The sequence below is a fragment of the Triticum urartu genome, chromosome 1A (genome assembly GCF_056163025.1).
Source record: "Triticum urartu cultivar PI428250 chromosome 1A, HENAU_Tu73, whole genome shotgun sequence".
NCBI lineage: Eukaryota > Viridiplantae > Streptophyta > Magnoliopsida > Poales > Poaceae > Triticum > Triticum urartu.
Genome location: NC_141873.1, coordinates 17,973,144 through 17,995,634, shown reverse-complemented (window position 1 = coordinate 17,995,634; position 22,491 = coordinate 17,973,144). Strand labels below are relative to the sequence as shown.

Sequence of the window (22,491 nt, the reverse complement as noted above, 5' to 3'; positions counted from 1 at the left end):
TAATAAGTGTTCTTCAAATAGAAAAACTATGCATGAAATTCAAAATTGTTCCCAAGTTTCGATAAATGTGTGAATATTCATGACTTTGAAAAAAATCGTCTTGCCAAAACAGGTCACGATTTTGTAAATATTGTTCATGAATTTGAAAATCTTCATGATCACAAAAATATATTCGTGTATTCAGAAAACGTTCATATTTTCAAAAAATATACACGAATTTGTAAACCGAATTGCGCAAATGTTCAGCATTTCAAAATGGTCAAATCTTTTAAACAATGTATTTGTATTCAAAAAATGTACATGATTTCAAAAAAATAGTTTCCTGATTCGTGAATTGGAAAAATGTTTATTATTTGAAAAATATTTTCTTGAATTAAACAAATGTTCATAATTTCACAAAATGATGACGAATTTGGAATGTGTTCGCATAGTGAAAAAGGAAAAGAAAAGACATATAAAAGATAGAGTAGAAAGGAAAAAAAATAAGGAATTCGATAACTGCCACACGTGTGGGTGTTAAGAAATCTGCCCACACGTTTTGTGTGGTGCCTAAGAGGACCAGCCCACATGTCTGTGTGTGGGCAAAACAATTAGCGCCCACACGCCTTTTTTGTTTCCTCCCGGCCCTTCTTACACGCGTGCATGTGGGCGAAATAGATAACGCCCACACGCACGGTACGTCAGGCCTCGTACCTCGTGGTCTCGCACGCCCCACGTGACACGCACGCCGCGCAGTTGCCATGGGCCGGACCCTCGTCCATGTTCGTTTAAGTGCAGTTGCCATGGCCATGTCGCTGAACTACGGTTGCCATGTCGGACAACTACAATTGCCATGTTTGCTCAACTGCAGTTGCCATCTTAGGTCAAAGTTCCAGATTGCCATTTTTTGGACAACTACAGCTGTTGCCATGTGTGGTCTGGTCTACTGCAGTTGCCATGATTTCAAAATTTTAGGAGTTGCCACCTACTAACACTAGGCAGTTTGCCATGTAGCGCTACAAAAAAGGCATGGCAAAAACATGTTCGGGTAAAAGAGAGAGTTGCCATGTGCTCACAAGCACGCTAGGGCAGTTGCCATTTAAAAAAAAAGAGTTGCCATCTGCTTACGTGCACGCTAGGGCAGTTTACCATGTACCATGCAAAACATATGGCGACTGACATGTTCAGGTAAAAAAAGAGAGAGTTGCCATCTGCTTGCAATCATACTAGAGTTGTTGCCATGTACAACACTAGGCAGTTGCCATGTAGCGCTACAAAAAAAGGCATGGCAAAAAACATGTTCGGGTAAAAGAGAGAGTTGCCATGTGTGCTCACAAGCACGCTAGGGCAGTTGCCATTTAAAAAAAAGGAGTTGCCATATGCTTACGTGCACGCTAGGGCAGTTTGCCATGTACCATGCAAAACATATGGCAACTGACATGTTTGGGTAAAAAAAAGAGAGAGTTGCCATCTGCTTGCAATCATATTAGGGCAGTTGCCATGCGCCATGTACACTGCAAAACGCCTGGCAACTGGTAACTTGGGTGTGGGAGAGGAGGCGGGAGTGTGGGCGAGATCGCAAACGCCCACACACCAGCCTTTATGCGTGACTGAAAACTGGTGTGTGAGCGAACTGTTAAACGCCCACACATCGGCCCCTCCGCGTGGTAAAACGGATGCGTGGGTGACCTCTTTCTCACACACCACACATGTGAGTTGTTCTACGTGGCATACAAAATCAGCTAATTCGTGCCAAGATTCGTGCAGAAGTTACTGGACGGTGATGGAGGCGTGTGGACGAGTTGGTTAACGCCCACACGTGTGCGCGTTAACATTTTTGAAAAATAAAAAAAAGATAAAGGGGAAAGAAAGGAAAAAAGGGGAAAGAAACAAAAAGAAACAAAAAAAATTACAGAATAGATGAAGAAATGGTAATAGTAGAATAAAACTAAAAGAAAACACTAGAACAACAACAACAACAAAGGAAAAACGAGTTCTAGATTTCGTTTTTATTGTCTTTCCTTTTCTAGGTTTTTAATAATTTAGGATTTTAAAGATGTTTCAAATTTCAAGAAAATTATGACTTTTGGAAACAAATCTTCGATAAAATCTTCATGAATTCATAAAATGTTCGCAAAATCAAAAATTGTTCATGGATCCAAAAAAAAGTTAGCATTATCTATAGAAGTTTCTGAATTTGAAAATCGATCAGGATTTCTTAAAATGTTTAAGAATTTAAAAATATTTTGAAATGAAAAAACATACTTTATACTCAGATTTATTAGAAAATATCTCTGAATTTGGAATTTCTTTCCCAAATTTGAAACAAGATCATCGATAAAAAATTTATTCACTAAAGAAAATGATGCATTGAAAAATGTTTGTAAATGAAAAAAATGTCTGTAAATTTCAATGTTTTTGCCAAATTCTTAAAAAATTATCTAATTTCAAAAATGTTCATGACTTTCGAGAATTTCTTTCACAATTTCAAACAATGGTCGCCAATTTTGAAGTTGTTTACGGTATAAAAAATTGTTCAAGAATGTAAAAAACAAATGTCAGTATTTCTAATTAAAAAAAATTATAACTATAAAGATGTTCGCAAGATGAAAAATGGTATTAAAAACCAGAGGAAAGAAAGAAAAATAGAAAATAAAATAAGGAAAATCCAAAGGAAAAAAAGAAAAAAATGGTTCCGGGAAGGTTCAAGATCCTTCCCAATACCGGTGGAAATAGTATTAATGGGCTGGCCCATACAGAGGACTTGCACATGGGAGGCTACGCGCCAGGTTGCTATTTGGTGACCGACGTGGCAAATAATACTGGCGAGCTGGTTCGGGTTTTCATGATTGCGGACATAAAACGTGCAAAGCGATCGCTCTAGTTGGCTTCTCCAGTTTCCCTTATAAAACACATCCCTTTTAATTTTACGCTACTAAACATTGAAAAGGAGCGTAATCTCTGAAAAATGAAAATCTTTCTAAATTTTTACGGCCCCATTTACGACAGAATCAGACATTTACTTTCTATACGGAAATGTGTAATTTATTAGATTTTGGAGAAATAGACTAATTTGTTAAAAATTAAGGACGTCTTTTTGAACCATATATTTTTTAACTTTTAACCATTTACTCTCAAAGGGAACTATTTTAAAAATTGTGACATTTTCTGAAACTTAGGTATGGTTTTAAGTAATATGATTTTTGTTGAAAATACAAATATTTTTAAAAAGCGAACAGTTTTTTAAAATGTTCAAATTTTCTTTAAAAAGGTTAGCATATTTTGAAACTCAAACTTTTCTAACTAAATAGAAAATATTTATAAAAAGTCCAATATGTTCCCAAAGTTTCGTAAAAACTTTAAGACTTGTAGTTTTTTTGAAAACATGAACATTTTTCAATCTAACAATTTTTGAAAAACTAAATTATTTTGTAATATGAGATCATTTAATGAAATAGTGAATGTTTTTTATAAATTTTAAAAAACCTTTTTTGAATGGGAAAATTTGTGGAAATTTTTGTGAAAAGGAAAAGAAAAAACACAAAAAAACCAGCAACTGATAAACAGTTTAAATAGAAAAAGGAAACGGAATAAACAGGCCAGGATCATTGTAGGAGGTTCCCAAAATCGAAACCCTGTGTATACTGCTATTGTGCGGACCCATCATGATCATTAGATATGTTTCCTCTGTACGTTTGGGTGGCATTTTGCCGTGACGAGCAACAAATGGGAATCGCGGTCAGGCCACCTGTCTTGTCCGCAATCGCCAGTGCTATATCTTTTTTTTTACATCCCTGGACAGTTTAGCTAGAAGCATATAGCACTGCCGATTTTTACAACTCAAATGATCCACAAGGACTTTATCAACTTAAATGATTTTTACATCCCTGGCCAGTTTAGCTAGAAGGAAACTAAGAACGTCTTGGAACAACATTTAGAAGTATTCTAGTCATACCAGCGTTGAGAAGCTTGGAGATCCAAGCGATCCATTTGTTAGGGAAGCCTTGGGTTTGTAGAATTTTGTGGAGGGAGGGCCAGTAGACTGAGTCGAAAGCTTTTCTAAAGTCTAGTTTGATGACACTGGTGGATTGTTTTGTTTTGGCACAACAGACCGAGTCAAAAGCTTTTCCAATTTCGTGCTATAGTTTGGCCAAGATTTGGCGTGCCCATACAAAATGCGCTATGCATTCTACAACCAGATTCTCAAGTTGACATATTGCCAAGCATATGTCACTATATCGGACATGAGACTCATTCAGTCATTGGTGCTAGCAAGTTACATCTGGTTTTGCCGGATGACAGATAAACTTATATAAATTCTGCATATCAGCTTTTTTCTTTTGAGACACAGACAACTCTGCATATCAGCTACAAGGAGAAGATGAGCCCAGCTAGCATTAGAGAAATAATTGGCCCACACATCGGAAGGCCTACATCACAAATGCTTCTCACCATGCCTACTCTGATGTTGCTGTTGACAACATAACTATGGATGAGAACTACAACAGCGCACCACATAATCAGTCGTGAGTCTGCCATGTGGAGATTGGTGTGGGCATTATCAACACCAGTGTGGGGTGTACAAGTAATCAAATATATCATCTTTGTACTAATAAACAAGGCTGTGTTGTTGCATATCTCTCACCATAGTTATCCTTGAGCACATGATGTCCATAGAAAAGGACAAACTTAGATGGCGACATCTCAAACTATATCGTGTGGAGAGATGCTCAAAGCTGCGGACAGTCTCATTGCTAACTACGACTACGATACCGACAAGTAATTTTGAAATGCTTGGACACCGGAAGACTCGCCCTTCCATCCATTGGCGAAGGCAGATCTGATGCTAACCACTCGATCTTACAATAATTTGGGCAGGTCGATGAAGCTATCATCGGACACATCAGCCAAATATTATATCCGCAAGGTGCCATGTGCCCATGTGGTCGGTGCCGTCCGGCATATCTAAACGAGCGCTGCTATACACACGACATGTGTAGCCGAACTTTGGACGATCCTATTGATCAAACCGTGCATACATGGCACAAGGTGGAGCGCATCCGCTGGATCAAGCATCGTCCACTCATCGTGCAATGAGCATCGGCTGCACAGTAGTTCCGTATCTAAACCAAACGATGCGAATCAACTGTCATGGAATAACAATATCTGGCAGCTAGTTTGCATCACCATGAAAGAACCGAATCCATATACAATCCATGTAAAAGAACATAGAGTTGTCTACGTATACAAGCAAGTGTGCCGTGACACATCCACACATGCAACAACGGCAATCACAATTTACATAGAACAAACGTTTCTTTTATTCAAAATCGAATCTACATAGAACAAAAAGATGTCATATCACTACATATGCTGCCTTGTGCCCTGCTATAAGCCGAGTGTTAATTTACCGGCCGCTTGGTTTATAGCAGTGTAACCTGGTAGGCAACCCTAAAACACATGATAACAACAGGACCCTCGGCTTACAGCACCTTACACCTAGGGCGGCGGAAAAATGCTCGGCTTACACAAGGATCTCGACATACTCCTCGAAAAACACTCGACTTATACTCCATGCTCGGCAAACTACCTTGCCACATGGCCATGCTCCCGCACACTTGACAGCTCTGTGACGGCAGGCCATATAAGCCAAGAGCCCTCTAACGGCTCACTCGCGTATATTTTCTTTTTCTTTTTTAGATGCTCTTAAGTAAGCCAAGTACTTGATATATATAACAATGAGCTACAGTTGCTATTTTATTCATTCCACACCTTTAATTTGATACAACACATGGTATTTTCTTTAGGCTTTTGTGTTTCTTCATTGCATTTTATTTCCATTCCCTCTCTTTCTCGCTCATTCTCTCCCACCAAGTTTTCGTCACCCTTTCTATCCCCTAAATTTTCTGCTATATCTCTTTACAGCTACTTTGCCACTTTAAAGATGTGGTATTGCCTTTGTACTCTTCACGCCACCCCAGTGTACCCATGTTAGGACCCCATACAAAAAAGAGAAGTTACTCACACTATTTTTTATCCAAAGGGGTGATTCCATGTAGACCTTCATCTTTGTTTGTGTTATAATAGGTTATATGATCATTATAAACCAAAAATAGGCCAAGCACTTATAGGAATTGGGTCGGTAGCACCACAGGGGGAATGCTCCAGTTTGTGAAGGAGGTGCCACTTGAAAGTTGTGTACTAACATTTTACTCATCCCACCACCCTTGTATACCCATGGTAGGACCCCATACTAAAGGGGGGCTGGTTCCAACACTTCCTCAAACAATTTTGCGCCCCTCCCCTCTCCAGCGGGGCCTGCGTCGTCTAGTCCTAGTTTTTTATTCGAAATGGGCAACTCCTTGTGAGATTTACTCCTTGATTGTGTTTGAGTAGGTCATACGATCATGACAAACCCAAAGAGGGGACTAGTCCTAGCATTAGCTGGCTCGGCTACTCAAGAAGGGGGCATGTTCACACAAAGCCGTGGATCTTCGTCTGGGATGTTCCAGTTCGTGAAATAGGTGCCACTTCAAAGTTGTGTATTGAAGTTTTACTCATCCCACCACCCTTGCATATCCATAGTCGGACCCCATGCAAAAGGGAGCCTGGATCTGACACTCCCTCTCGTGCCACCCTCTCCGCTTGGTCCCGTGTCATCTAGGCCTAGCTTTTATTTAAAAGGGGCTGCCCCTTGTGAGATTTACTCCTTGATTATGTTTGAGTAGGCCACAAGATCATGACATACCCAAATAGGGGCCTATTCCTAGCATAAGCTACCGCCAATACCATTGGTACGGTGGCAAACGTGGTCGGAAGTACTAGAAGGGAGTTCAAACAAACGGGTTACCCAGGTTCAGGCCCTCATGGTGACACAACACCGTGGAAGTCACATCAAGCCACATCCGAGGCTCTCTTGGTCACCATTGGGGTACCATCCAAGACCAATGCAACTGATGGTCCGGTTGTATTGGTCAAGTCAACCATGCACCACCGAGTGGAATGCCCAACACGGAGTATGGGCCTATCATCCAATACCTATTTAAGAAACTCAACAAGAAGTGCGGTCACAAGCCCTCCACATTGCACCATTGCTACAAAGAACTGTGTCAATGAGGTGGATTAGGAGAAACTCCGAGACCGCACTGAAGAGATCAAGGTTAAACATACCCAGTGATGAAGATGGCGGGGAGGATGAAAATCCCAACAAGAGGTCAGATGGTAACAAGATTGCAAAAGAGAGGAAGAGGAGAGGAGCCTTTGATGGCACCTAAAAAGAAGAGCTCGTGGCCATGATTGAGGCCCAGAAAGCCTTGGTAGCTGTACACAAAGAAGAGAATGTTGCAAGATGGAATGAGCTCAAGATCTTGGAGGACGAAATGGAGGCCAAAGTTGGCGGCAAAAGAGAGAAAGTTCAAGGCGGAGGAGCATAGGATTGCACTCGAGGAGAAGAGGCTTGTGAAAGAGAGGAATGTCGAAGAACATGCTATCATGTTCATGAACCCAACCACAATGGATGACACAGCAAAAGAGTTTTGGGAGCTCACTCGTGGAAAGATCTTGACCCAAACAAAGGTCTTCCTTTGGAATGATGGTGGTGCCGTGTGGATGGTGGTGGTGGTCTTGGATATGTTGATGGACAAGGAGGAGATGGTGGTGGTGGCCGTGTGGAACGTGGTAGACTTGGAGGTGGTCATGCTTTGTTTGGTGACGATGGTGTTTGTTTTCGTATTGCATGCCTTTGGTTGGGCTTGATCCACGACATAAGACATGCTATGTTGTGGTGATTTTGGATCAAACTTGATCGATGTGGTGCCTATTGGATGAACTATTTGCAAGTTTTATTTGAATTGCTCTATCCATGCAACTATATGCGTGTTCATGGTTTATTCGTTGTGCATGTTTAGTTTGAATTATCTGAAGATCAAATAGTGGGTGATAGTTTGAAATGTATGTGGCAAGGCCAAAGGAATTGAGAAAAAAATATCCTCTAAAGATACTTGGCCATATCCTTCTCTAAATTATAGTGGATTGGTTAGAGATGCTCTAAGACGAGGGGGGAGAGGATTTTCTAGGAGAGAAGTGCTATACACACGACAGACTACGGATGATGCACGCACAATGGTTAAATCTGGCCGGACATATGTGTGATTGAGCAAGTCATAGGCCACTGGATTGTTGCATCGTCCATAAATCGTGCACTTGTATCGTGCATGGAGCAGTTTCGTTTCTAGGAGAACCGATTTCTACCGGGTTGTGGGATGCCGCCAATTTCATTTGGGGATGTGTGCATGGATTACTCTACTATTGCTATGCCATGTATTGTCTGACACACATATATCATACTACCTTCTCTCTCCATCAATCCGGCTAACTTTCTTACCCAACTCTGTGACGTGTGGGACAGCTAGCGAGGAGGTCACACAACAGAGTGACTAGTGGGTATGTTTGAAGTAAAAAGGTAGTATTACACCCCTCCCACCCATGCTTTTTAGTGTGATTATATTGTTTGTATCAATTATATCTTTTGAATAAAATATCGATTGACAAACCATTTGGATATTAGTACTCATGGTATTTACATTTTCAAAACAAGATCAATTGTGGACATGTTTGAAGTTATTTTAAAATTCAATTATTGTTTTCGTTGCATGTTTTTACTGCTTTTTCATTCCGGGTATCAGTATTGTTTCATTCAGGTTTCATTCTAGTTTTGGAGTTTGAAATCAATTTTCATACTATCATTTTGTAAAATTATCTTTCATGGTTGGGCTGAGTTCTAGAAGTGTTCTTTTCACTTTTTTTCCTATACGATTTCATTTTTGTGTCATTGCTATTTTACATGTTTTCATTTTTTTCATGCATTCCCTTTTGCACGTTTTCTTCATTGTTTTATTCCATAATTCATTAGTGTTTCATCTGGGTTTTGATATAAGTTTAATTATGGTAATTTTTTTTGCATGTTTTCATTATTGGTTCATTCCGGTTTAGTTAATGTATCATCTCATATTTCATATAAGTTTTATTATTGTATCAACATTTGAATTTAAACTGGTTCGAAACATGTTGAGGATTGGTCTCGTTTTAAAGCTTTAAATGTCATGAAACCAAATCTGCAAACGGATTGTAATGGGATCATTGGTTCGGAAGTTAGAAGTGGTACAGATTGTAGAGTCAACTAAAAGTATTGGTGGATGTACGTGGGGTGAAAGAATAAACTATGTTAAATGCAATAAAGTCCTATGGCTAAACAGTGCCTGGGTCCCAGCAAAAAAGAAAGAAAAATCCCATGTGATAAAGGAAATTATGAGTATGTGTACGTGGACAGATGGCACACAATAATTGGCTGGCAGGACCTCGGTAGAACCCGGTTCCGCTAGTTCGGATCTTGTATGTAGTCCTCAGTGAGATTCACCTGCTGACTGTTTATTAGGCTACAGAAGTTTCAGCTCATTACTTGAGAATTCAGAGCCTTGGAAGCCACAACTGCAAACGGAATAACAGCAATAAAAGCGTACACATGGGTAAACAAAGAAGCAAAATCAGCAGCTTTGACCATGGCACTGGGCGCAGGCGTCTTGTGCGTCAAGAGTCTCCATCCGAGGCCTGCGGTGGCAGCTGCGCCGCTGAAGAGCACGAACGCAGAGGCGTAGCTGCTGACTGGAGTGTTACTGCTGGCCGCCAAGACAACCAAGAAGCCCGCAAAGGTGACCTTGGTCAGCTCCATGGACGCCGGCTTAACATCTTCGCCCACGTTCTGCTGGAAAAGAGTTGCGAATATCCATGCGAAAAATGAAACCAGCGGCATAACCCACACTAGCAACGCCAGCTCTCCCAGCAAGGCAGCCGTGAAGAAGAAGACGTTGAGGGCGAACGCGAAGGCCAGACCCAAGTTGAGAACCTCGACGATGTTGCACGCGTCGTTGCTTTCCTCTTGTGTTGTGGTTGGAGGCACCGTGGCCAACAGCATGATGAATACGCCCGTCAGGCAAGTGCAGAAGCTCAGCGGAAGCGACGCAACAAGCAGTCCTGGTGGTGCGTCGCTGCTGCTCGGTAGCTCTAACGCCGCCAGGCCTTCCAACCCCAGAAACAGAAGCGCAGTGACAGCGGCTGCGAAATCGATCGAGTTTTCCAGCCTAGCTTGTTGATATTCCGTGTACAGCTGTGCATCCTCATTACGGCCATTCCGCCTGGTCTTGTTGTAGCACCACAAGATTGCAAATGTGTAGGGAAAGAGAACAAGCATGTAACTGAGGTTTTCCAGATCGATAAGAAGTATGATGCCATAGACCAGGACCGTCAGCAGAAGGGCGCAGAGGTGGATGAGCAACTTCGAGGCCACAAACAGGAAGTCCGCGACGAACGTGTGTGTTAGCTTCGCTAACGAGAGGCAGATGAAGGGTAGTAAACCGGCTTCCAGAATGGAGGTGACTAGTGTAGAGATGCTGAATCGTACGAACCCGTCTCCCTCGTTCTTCACGTCGACCTTCTTCAGTGAGATGGCAAGAAGAACCGGGCATACCATTATCACGGCACCTTCGGTGAAGGCTCGCACCCGGTTCTTCATGGGGTCCTGGTGCACAACAAATACAGCGTGAAAAAAATTAGAAGAACAGCTTCAATCTTGATGAGCTCGAAGAGAAGATTAGAAGAGCAAAATAAACGCGACAAAAAGCACACCCACGATGAACTATGCATCAATTCAATTCATTCAAACAAGGCTGAATAAAAAGGAAACCAAATATGCTTCAAGACTGGATTCTTACCATGTGCTGGTCACTTCTGTTTAATTCAACCGAGGAAGTCCCTAGCAAAGATTTTATCCCCCTCCATTATTAGCAACCAAGTATGATGATAGCACATATATAGCCTCAAGCCAACAGAAATTACAAGGAAATTACCCTGCCGGAAGCTGGCCGCCCTTCCAGAAGCTTCACTGCATCTGCAGGTACAACACAGAAATCCTAGCGTAGGGACTGCCGGTCCCGTCTAAACTATTTGGCGGAATGGAAACTGAGCAACCTAACATGCTGCCCAGAAGATATCATGGGTTCATGGATGAGCGCCTACTTGAGTGCACGGCCAGGTCAAGTCAATCTGGTTAAGTCAGGCTGCATTTTTTTTTGCTTGTCTCCTTGCTCAGTTAGGCTAGTCATAGTGGGAGTAACTTAGCTAGTAACATAGCACACTTCGAGAAAATTCTGCTTATGTAGCAAGTAATTAATGAGAGGTGGTAACATAATATGTTACTGTAACATAGCGCTTCCAAGACAAGATGAGTCTATGAGCTAATAAATGAAGTCATCTATGATACTACTATTATGTTACTTTGCATTATGAAGGTAGTAACTTAGACTAGTGTCATATGCATGACACTAGTCTAAGTTACTCCCCACTATGACCAGCCTTAACAATTCAACCAAAAAAAAAAAAACCGAAGGTACATTGCAAGTGTGGTCCTCTGTCCAACAACTCTCAGATTACTTGTACAGTTGTACCTGCTTCACGCGGTTGTTGCTGGCCGGTTCCAACTTCCAAGGGCATCTCTAGCCAATCTCTCAAATTGGCATCTTTTGAGGAGATAAAATGCACCTAACCGAAGTCTCAAAACAATAGCTCCTCAAAAAATTTAATTAATTCCTAAAAGGTATCTTTTTGGCCTCAAAACTGAGGGAGCTTTGCTGTTTGCCGGCTTCCGGGCACTCTGGTGGTATTTTTATTGGTGCGAAATTGGACTCCTTTGATTTTATTGCGTTTGAGCATGGTATCTTCTGGGCTAGCATGGTGGTGCTACACAGAAGTCCCAATGTTTTGTGGGAGCTTATGGTGGATTATGGCCCGGCGGACCATTTCCTTTCCTCGCTATTCTTGGATGAGCTCACGGCCAAAATTGATTCTTGCACCCCTCCCCTGCTGATTGGCGGCGATTTTAACTTGCTCAGGTCCCCAGGTGACAAAAATACTTTGAATTTTTCTTGGCCCTTGGCGGATGCATTTAATTATTTTATTGTGGATTGTGCTCTTCGTGAGATTCCCAGGACCGGCTCACGTTTTACTTGGTCTAACCACCAGTCCAATCCTATCCGCTCTGTCTTGGACTGCGTTTTTACTTCCTCCTCGTGGGACACTCTTTTCCCGGTGCCTCTCTCTCTGCCCTGCCTCATGTGGGATCAGACCATTCCCCTTTCACCCTCGATTTGGGTGTATTTGCTTCATCTAAGGCTTCCAGGTTTCGATTTGACACCTCTTGGCTGCTGGTTGATGGTTTTCCTGACCCGGTGGCTGGGAAAATTGTCTTCCTTCTTAACTCTAGAGAGAGGTCATTTGGGCCTATGGATGATTGAAATTTTTGTTCTTATCAACTTCGGAAATTTCTCAAAGGTTGGGGCCATAATTGTGCAGCTGAAGACTGGAAAGAAAAACGTGATCTGCTGGGCCAGGTGTTTGCGATGGATGCGGTCGCTGATGCCTCCGGGCTGTCTGCCATGAGATGGCAGCCGCGTTACGACCTTGAGGCTCTCCTCATGAAGCTCCACCATCAGGCTGAGGTTTATTGGAGGCAGCGTGACACGATTAATTGGTCCCTGATAGGGGATTCTCTTACTGTCTATTTCTTTGCTATTGCTAATGGTAGACGTCGCCGGTGCTCGATTGATAGTTTGTTGATTAATGGTGTGCATGTGGTTGACCCTAGCCTCATACTTGAGCACGTGCATGATTTCTTCGCTTCCTTGCTTGCTGCCAAGCCGACTTCTAGTCTTTTGGTTTCTCCCAACTTGTGGGATTTGTGCAGACGTGTGTCTGATGAGGAAAATCTCGCTCTCTCGCTTCCTCTTTCGGTGGAGGAAATTGAGTTGGCGATCAATTCTGCTAACATGAACTCTGCTTCGGGTCCAGATGGTTTCTCGATCCCTTTCTTCCAGAGATTTTGGCTGGCTTTGCGTTCTATGGTGTGTGCTGTAATTCAAGGGTTTTGTTTGGGGACTGTGGATATCTCCAGACTTAACTATGCTATCTTGTTTCTCATCCCAAAGGTCAAGGGTGTAGATTTGATATCTCAGTTCCACCCGATCGCCCTGATTAATAATTTTGCCAAGTTTCCGGCCAAAGGGTTTGCGGCTAGGCTTTCTCCTGTTGCCCATCGTACTATTAATCCTACTCAATGTGCCTTCATTAAGGGCAAATACATTATTGATGGTATTCTTTGTTTGCATGAGATTGTGCATGATCTCAGGATTAGAGGGTCTCGTGCCATTATTCTTAAGCTTGATTATGAGAAAGCTTATGACTCCGTTAGTTGGGATTTTCGTAGACAAGTTCTCCTTGCTAAGGGGTTTGAGGTTGCGTACGTGCATCGGGTGATGCAACTTGTCTCCGGTGGTCATACTACAGTTGCAGTGAATGGTAATATTAGTAAAATATTTGTCAACGACGGGGGCCTACGGATGGGCGGTCCGTCTTCACCCTTCCTCTTTAATTTTGTGGCAGATTCCTAATCCTGTATGTTGGAGCGGGCTGCCTCCGCTGGTCACATTTCACCTATTATATCCCACCTGCTGCCGCAGGGTATCACCCATCTCCAATATGTTGATGATATGACTATTATGGTTGAGCTGAATGATGCTTGTGTTGCCCATCTCAAATTTATTCTGTTATGCTTTGAGGCCTTGTCGGGGCTCGAAATTAATTTCTCTAAGTCTGAGGTGATTGTAACTAGTGTGTCTGATGATGAGGCCCTGATGGTTTCTCGGCTCCTCAACTACAGTCTAGGTTCCTTTCCTTTCAAATACCTCGGTCTCCCCATCTCTCCGTTCCATTTATGTGCAGAAGAGTTTGAACATCTTGTTACTAAAGTGGGCAATAGGGTCATGGCGTGGCATGGCAAGTACAACACGTCTGCTGGGAAGGTTTTCCTTATTAATGCGTGTCTTTCTTCTCTTCCCATGCTCACCATGGGCTTCTATAGGCTCTCCCACGGCACTCATGATGGTTTTGATAAGCATAGAGGACCTTTTTCTAAAATGTTGCTGATAACAAGCGCAAGTATAGGTTTGTGAAGTGGAAAATCGTCTGCAGACCCAAAAACCTTGGGGTGTTGGCCATTTTGAACACTGCGATAATGAACAAATGTTTGATTATCAAGTGGTGGTGAAGGATTATGACATCTTCTTCCAGTACCCTTTGGTTTGATCTCTTGAAAGCTAAGTATTTTCCTTCTAGCAGTCCCATCTTTGCATCGGCGGCTCGGGGATCCCAGTTTTGGAAAGGCTTGGTCAGAGTTCATGACCTGTTTGATGAGCACGTTAAGTTCGTTGTGGGGTATGGTGCCTCCACTCGCTTTTGGTTGGATTGGTGTTCTGGCGGCTTTTCTTTAGCCTCTGCTTTTCCTGTGTTGTTTTCTTACTGTTCGAACTCGGAGCTCTCCCGTAATAACTGGGACCTGGGCCTCGGGAGACCCCTCTCCCCTGCAGAGTTGGGAGACTGGCATCGCCTTGCTGCTTTGTTCCCTGTGCTCTCAGAGGAGGAGGATACTATGGTCTGGCCCCACGTAGCTTCTAGGAAGTTTTCTATCGAGTCTTTGTATTCTTGACTTATATCTGGGCCCCCCTACTTCTAAATATAAGTTTATTTGGGCGGCCAAGGTCCCTCCCAAGATTAAAATTTTCCTTTGACAGGCATTCAGGGGCGGGCTACCTTCGGCTGACCAGATCCATAAATGGAATGGGCCTAGTTCTGAGCATTGTGCTCTTTGCTCTCAGTTGGAAGATGCCAACCATATTTTGTTTGGCTGTGTGCTGGCCAAGTTGGCCTGGTGTTGTGTTCGTTCTTGGTTACAAGTTACCCGAGCCCCCAATTCATTTGCTGAACTCCGTTTGCTTTCTTCTAATCTCCGGGGTGTTTCTAAGAGACTTTTTTGGGCGGGCTTTAGCGTCCTTTGCTGGGCTCTTTGGATTACTAGGAACAAGTTCACCATTGAGGGTGTATTCCCTAACAAACCTGTCGATTTCCTGTTTAAAATGTGTATCGTCTTGCAACAGTGGAAATTGTTGACTAGTCGGCTGATCGAGACGATGTGGAGGTGATGATCACTAAAGTTCGGGCTTCTGCCAACCTGTTATCCTCTCTAGCTGCTGAGGCCCCTGCGTAATGGCGTCGTCCTTTTCTCTTCTTAGGAGTAGGTTGTTGGCCTGCGCTCCTCTTCTTATGTTATCTGGGCCTGCATGCCTTTCGAATTCTCTGCCTGTGTGCCACTGGTTGTAGGCCTGATACTCTGGTATGCCTTCTGTGTTGGGTTCGGTTTGTTATGGTTGTTACTCTGCCTTGTGTCTTTATTTATAAAGTCGGGCGTATGCCTTCCCTCTAAAAAAACTGAGGGAGCTATACCAATTCCCCTCCAATTCCTAGCTAGCACTTGTTGAAAAAAATCAACAAAACAACCGGCATGGCGGCTAATTGACTTTCCACTGCTATAAATTCGTACTGGCGACTAACCCAGACCATATCTCTTCCTTGTCGCCACCTATTTTTCGGAAAAGTCTCCACCTGAAATTACCCCCCCCCCCCCCCGATTCGCCATGATCGTCGCCCAAAAGTCTCGCCATCGTCGATTCGCTCGAATCTTTGTCGTCGCCATTGTGAGGCTGCTCCTCACCCATCGCTATGGCTACTCATGGCAACACTTCTTTTCTGGTTGTCATGCGGGGAGCCACCTCCTAGGTAAGGGAGGTAGAGGAGGTGCAATACCACACAGGCACCGAATCGTGGGAGGAGGAGAAGGGAGGGGGGAGCAGCATCACGTCGTTGCGATAGTGCCTGACAATGGGGTAGTGGTGCTTCTCAAACCATGGGAGGAGGAGGAGGATACAGAGGTGGAGCAACCTCACATCGGGGTGAGTGACGGCGGCGTAGTGGTGCCTCTCAAACCATGGGAGGAGGAGGAGAATGAGAAGGAAGAGGGGGAGCAGCCTTACGTGTTATGGCGGTACATATCGTACCACGCAGTAGTGCTCCTCCAACCATGGGAGGAGGAGCGGGAGAAGGGAGAGGGGAGCAACATCACATCGGCGTGATGGTGCATGACATCCGCTTAGTGGTGCCCCTCCAACCATGGGAGGAGGAGGAGGAGGGATTGTAGAGGGAAGTAGCCTCACATCGGTGCGATGGTGCATGGCATCGGCATAGTGGTGCTTGTCCAACCATGAGAGGAGAAGGAGGATGAGAAGGGAGGGGGGAGCTTCACGTTGTTGCGGCGGCGCATGCCATCGGCATAGTGGTGCTCTTCCAACCGTGGGAGGAGGAGGAGGAGAAGGGATAGGGGAGTAGCCTCACGACGGTGCGATGGTGCATGGCAGCGGCATACTGGTTCCCCTCCAACCATGAGAGGAGGAGGGAGGATAAGGGAAAGGGGAACAGCCTCAGGGCGGTGAATGACAATGGCGTAGTGGTGCCCCACCAACCATGGGAGGAGGAGGAGGAGGAGAAGGGAGAGGGCAGCAACTTCACTTTGGTGTGACGGTGCATGACATCGGCGTAGTTGTGCCCCTCCAACCATGTGATGAGGAGGAGAAGGGAGAGGGGGTGTAGCATCATGTTCATGTGATGGTGCAAGACAGAGCGGTATTGTGGTGGCCCTTCAACCATGTGAGGAGGAGGAGGAGAAGGTAAAGGGAGAGAAGCCTCACGCCAGTGTTGAGGTGCATGATAGCGACATGGTGGTTCCCCTCAACCATGGTAGGAGGAGGAGCATTATGATGTCGAGTTAACACTCACCTATAAGAAAGTCGACGTTGCGATCGTTGCCGCCCTTCTTGTTGATGTGAGTATAGTGACGGAGCACCACGTTGCAGAGGCACAACTCGCCTCTTTGCATAGTGCATTGCCACCGCCGCTCGTTGTCACGAATCTCTATAATGACGAAAATGCTGAAGTCGATCAGCTATAAAAAATACGCCCACTACGCAAGGCATCAGCCTTCGACTGGTAATTAGTGATAAACCATGATGTCGGCTCCGATAAACCACACGCCCCTTTAGTACCTTTTACCTTTCAAAACCTTTCTTGTGCTCTATTGGCCATGCCGTCGGGGATGTGGCCAAGAACGGCGAGACCGAATGCCTCGAGTTTGTGATATTAACGCATCTTGCGAGACCTAGCAATGCCCAACTTGTCTCGTTTGGACAGCGGTTCATGTCTCTTCCACTCTTGCCCTGTCGCCTTCAGATGGCTCACAAGACTAACTCTCCACAACCTTGCATTTGGAGACTCGGATGTCCCCAATCTCCTCAATGCTTGTGATAAGCTTCAGTTTCTTAACTTGAGATGCTGCAAATGGGTCGGAAATCTGTCCTCAGCATAGATGCCCCGTGCTCAGAGCTCCAGAAACTCGAACTATTTTGCCTTGAGTGCGTGCGGGTTGATCTAGTAACTCTTCCTAAACTGAAGCAAGTGCTCTTTGATACCTGGTGGGGTGTATGTAACCACACCTGTGTGTTGTGGCTTTGTTCCCCAACTTGAAAAAGTAAGCCTCGCCTCTGCTGCCCTGTCTGGGCAGAAGCCATTCACGTTGACCAAGTGTTTATCCAGTAGTAGTACAAGAAGCCTCTCGACTTTGTGTCTGGATTTTTGCTCTCAGATGGTATTTTTCTACTGCTACAATTCCCTCTGCGTCTATGCCTTGTCCATTTATCATTTCAATGCAAATGCATATATACACATTGCATCGCTTCATGTCTCATGCTCCATAATTATTTTTTTCTGAAGATATGGATTCAACCGGAAGATCCTAAACAGCTCAAACGTATATTCAGTAGCCTTAGAGATGTGTATATCTACAATGTGTTTGCTGAGTGTGACTTGAATTGGACTTTCTTTATCCTTGAAGCTGCACCTTCGCTGAAGAACTTCTACGTAAGTCTGTTAATTAAGGTCTTCATTCCCAGCATGCCACTACCGCTGGGAATTTCTTTTTTAATTAAGGTCTTCATTCCCAGCATGCCACTAGCGCTGTTAATTAAGGCCTTCGCTCGGTCATGTGCTTTGGCTGCAATTTATATTTTGGCGACAAACAGGGGAAGATATTATCAAAGGGAAAGGAAAGACGAGGTAAATCGCTTGCTCTATGTATCTCGTTATGCACCCGTGGATTATCCCAACTTTAGTTGTGTTGGTATATGCGCTAGATTTGATGTTTTGGGCTAATGCTTTCAGCCAAGGAGAGATCAGGAATCGAAGCCACATGTTTGGTCAACAAACTGGAAGGTGCAAATTAAACTCTTTTACACCCAAATCACATGATATTTGCTTCTGTTTTTTCACGAATTACTGTGCCATGCATACTTTAGATCAGCATACTTATTATTTCCTCCGCAGCCTTGTCTGGTTCAGTTGCAAGATTTTACCCAATCAAGAATTCAAGATATACCCTTCTCAGTTCCGGGTGACAAGATGGTAGTAGCCAGAGGCATAATGGTAGTCACAGATGTTGATAAGCATGACATTGCGTTATAAATGGTCAAGGCACAACATACTACTGATCTCACGAGGGACTAGCCATAACCTCATTCCTTGTTGTTGACTTTCTTAACTTGAGATGCTGCAAATGGGTCGGAAATCTGTCCTCAGCATAGATGCCCCGTGCTCAGAGCTCCAGAAACTCGAACTATTTTGCCTTGAGTGCGTGCGGGTTGATCTAGTAACTCTTCCTAAACTGAAGCAAGTGCTCTTTGATACCTGGTGGGGTGTATGTAACCACACCTGTGTGTTGTGGCTTTGTTCCCCAACTTGAAAAAGTAAGCCTCGCCTCTGCTGCCCTGTCTGGGCAGAAGCCATTCACGTTGACCAAGTGTTTATCCAGTAGTAGTACAAGAAGCCTCTCGACTTTGTGTCTGGATTTTTGCTCTCAGATGGTATTTTTCTACTGCTACAATTCCCTCTGCGTCTATGCCTTGTCCATTTATCATTTCAATGCAAATGCATATATACACATTGCATCGCTTCATGTCTCATGCTCCATAATTATTTTTTGCTGCAGATATGGATTCAACCGGAAGATCCTAAACAGCTCAAACGTATATTCAGTAGCCTTAGAGATGTGTATATCTACAACGTGTTTGCTGAGTGTGACTTGAATTGGACTTTCTTTATCCTTGAAGCTGCACCTTCGCTGAAGAACTTCTACGTAAGTCTGTTAATTAAGGTCTTCATTCCCAGCATGCCACTAGCGCTGGGAATTTCTTTTTTAATTAAGGTCTTCATTCCCAGCATGCCACTAGCTCTGTTAATTAAGGCCTTCGCTGATGAATTGGACTTTCTTTTTTAGTATGATATGTTTATGCATTTTCAGCACTAACTATATACCAGCATGTCACTAGCGCTGTTTTGTCACCAATAATAAAGATGAGAGGAGGAATGTGCAAGTGTAAATAGTTAGGTTTATTCCAAGCAAAATCACTTTCGGAAAATAAGTTGGTTGTATTGCACAAGCTAGAACACAAGGCAAACCCACTTAGTCACTCACATCTTCAACGTATGGTACTACAAAATATGCAACTCGTTAAATGATATTAATGACAACGCAATACAAAAAATGAGAAAATGCAGAAACTCTTAAGCATGAATTTTGTAGGGAGAGAATTTCCACACAAGATAATGTTAGAATTCTCCAAACCTATACAGATCAATCTGTAATTGCACAGGTACCATACAACTTCATTCCTGTATCAGAGAGTAGTATGCAAATTCCTCTAAAACCATATGAGGAATTTGAACTAGAACCATGACACTTATTTTGGATCGGAGGGAGTAATATGAAGCTTGATGCCTGTTTTTGAATAGTAGTACATTTACTTGTTAGTTTTAAGTTTTTGTTGCTACTGGTCTGTCGCTGTACTGCATCTTGAAAACTAATCTCTACTCCTAATAGAGCAGTCCGTACGTCGTTCGTTCGTTCGTTCGTCTCTCCCCTCCCATCGATCGATAGGATCCTCTCGATCCGTCCCACCGATTTTTCTCCTATCCTACCGATTTTCTCTCCCCCGCGACTTTTTTTTCTTATTTCTTTTTTACATAGTCGGGAGCCTCTCTATCTGTCACCTCTCCCCTCACACGAGCAAACCGACCTCCCACCGTGTGTAACCCTAGATGGCCGCCAGCGATGGTGCCTCCCTCTCCCTCGATCCTCAACCTCCTAGCAGGCCAGTCATCATCGTCGCGTCGGTCCTCCAACTCATCCTCCTCCTTTTTGCCATCCTCGCCTCTCGGCCGCATCGGTGTGGATCGGATCCAGGATCAGACACGCCATGACCGGAGGTAAGCGCGGGCGGCGATGTGTAGAGCACTAGCGTGCTTGTTCTTATTTCTCAAGCAAGCTTTTGATGAAGATGGACATGGCATCATCTATCTTTGAAGATGGACAGGGCATCGGAGGCTTTCAACTCGCATCCATGGCTTCTCTGGTACCTACAGCTCGGTCATGTGCTTCGGCTGCAATTTATATTTTGGCGACAAACAGGGGAAGATATTATCAAAGGGAAAGGAAAGACGAGGTAAATCGCTTGCTCTATGTATCTCGTTGTGCACCCGTGGATTATCCCAGCTTTAGTTGTGTTGGTATATGCGCTAGATTTGATGTTTTGGGCTAATGCTTTCAGCCAAGGAGAGATCAGGAATCGAAGCCACATGTTTGGTCAACAAACTGGAAGGTGCAAATTAAACTCTTTTACACCCAAATCACATGATATTTGCTTCTGTTTTTTCACGAATTACTGTGCCATGCATACTTTAGATCAGCATACTTATTATTTCCTCCGCAGCCTTGTCCGGTTCAGTTGCAAGCTTTTACCCAATCAAGAATTCAAGATATACCCTTCTCAGTTCCGGGTGACAAGATGGTAGTAGCCAGAGGCATAATGGTAGTCACGGATGTTGATAAGCATGACATTGCCTTATAAATGGTCAAGGCACAACATACTACTGATCTCACGAGGGACTAGCCATAACCTCATTCCTTGTTGTTGACTTTCTGCAGGTTTGGCTTATAATTTTCGTTTCAACATTTAGTGATATTTTGTTTGTTCTACTGCTTGACCATTTTGTATTTTTTTCCTTCAGATACCAATCTTATTTCATGTTGTTTGAGGTACAGAGTATGCCTTTTTACTGAAATTTTCATATAACATACCCTTTTCCTTTTCCAATTATGCCAGAAATGTTGTCAATATCCTTAATCCAAGTCATATCTGTTGTTTGTGTGGTTGACATAAAAATTGCTTGCGTCATATATATGACTCCAATTCACTGTGAAGTTGGAGGTCGCGTGCATTTTCTATACGGTTGAGGAGGTTCAACCCCCTTTCTAATTCACCTTAACTCTATCAGTTGTCTGGTTTTTCGTTTCTACTTATTCCTTGTTTGCATTGATCGGATGCCTATGTCGAAGAACAACCCCCCCTTTCTTGAACTCACACCTGCATATCGTTTTGCATTAGAACAACCGAGCAAGATGTCTTTGATGTATGTTTTTCTCAGGTCAATTTTGAGACTTCTGTGCGCCTAGGTTTGATGTTTGGTGATGGGAAGAGGGGGAGCAAATTACAGGTGCATATTATTTAGTATGATTCCTTTCTCTAAAGTCAGGTGCATTCGACACTCAATGGTTTAAGGTTAGGTACCATCAGTTGGCTTCTTATTGCATTCAATTTTTTAAAGCTTTATTGGATTCCGTATCGAGAACATATTGGTGACATTTCTTTGGTGTTTTTTGCTTCTGGCCTTATCTCAAAAAAAATTCCATTGTTACTCATATATTCAGGTGTATGCGTCTCGTTTACAATGGGTATATTGATTGTGAACCACGCGGATAGTTTTAGCCCGGTTTTGCAGTAATTAATCATGCAATTTCCTACTTCTTAATTAGTGGATTAAGCCCATGGGGCTTCGATTTCGAAACACGAGAAGCCCCTTGATGGAGTGCTTGCCACTATGCGACTATGCGTGCGGCCAGGCTGTTGAGATGGAGTGCCTGCCGTGTTGTGCTTTCCCTGCCGGAGTAGTCGGGAGCTGGACAGGGTTGGGGTTGACTTTGACGCCACCGAACTCCGGCTTCCAGCGCACCTGTTCGGCGTGTAGGATGGACATGGAGGCTCGGAGGTGGGGTTACCTTCTCTTGGAACTTTTGACTTCTCGCGTGATTCCGCACTGGTCAAGCCCTTATAGCAGGCTCCATGGTGATGCGAAAGCAACACATTCACAGGGAGATGAGATGACGGAATGTGGCCCAGTCATTCTACATGTTGTTCATGTGCTAGCTTTGTTGTGTGGGTAAGAGCTACTCCTACTAATGGAGCAGTCCGTACGTCGTTCATTCGTTCGTTCGTCGCTCCCCTCCCATCGATCGATAGGATCCCCTCGATCCGTCCCACCGATTTTTCTCCTATCCTACCGGTTTTCTCTCCCCGCGACTTTTTTTTCTTATTTCTTTTTTACATAGTCGGGAGCCTCTCTATCTGTCACCTC

At 43.7% G+C, this 22,491-nt stretch overlaps 2 protein-coding genes and 1 long non-coding RNA gene across 3 annotated transcripts in view; 2 read left to right on the top strand and 1 right to left on the bottom strand.

Moving 5' to 3' along the window:
* Positions 1–9,249: 9,249 nt before the first annotated feature.
* On the bottom strand, positions 9,250–11,038 carry LOC125537056 (uncharacterized). Its single transcript, XM_087541640.1, has 3 exons — positions 10,881–11,038; positions 10,746–10,786; positions 9,250–10,552 (listed from the first exon to the last, which is right to left on the bottom strand). The coding sequence occupies exons 2-3, from the start codon at positions 10,746–10,748 to the stop codon at positions 9,425–9,427; spliced, it is 1,131 nt and encodes a 376-aa protein (XP_087397766.1). The 5' UTR covers positions 10,749–10,786; positions 10,881–11,038; the 3' UTR covers positions 9,250–9,424.
* A 7,583-nt stretch (positions 11,039–18,621) lies between these two features.
* The window catches only part of LOC147988481 (uncharacterized), a 68,765-nt gene continuing 64,895 nt past the window's right edge, over positions 18,622–22,491 (top strand). Inside the window, exon 1 of the mRNA XM_087541546.1 lies at positions 18,622–19,156. Within this exon, the coding sequence (XP_087397672.1) occupies positions 18,983–19,156 (174 nt within the window). The 5' untranslated portion in view covers positions 18,622–18,982. The remainder of the gene's footprint in view (positions 19,157–22,491) is intronic.
* Positions 20,311–21,164, top strand: LOC147988483 (uncharacterized). Its single transcript, XR_015615417.1, has 3 exons — positions 20,311–20,522; positions 20,628–20,678; positions 20,790–21,164. It is a non-coding gene; the product is annotated as an uncharacterized LOC147988483 (long non-coding RNA).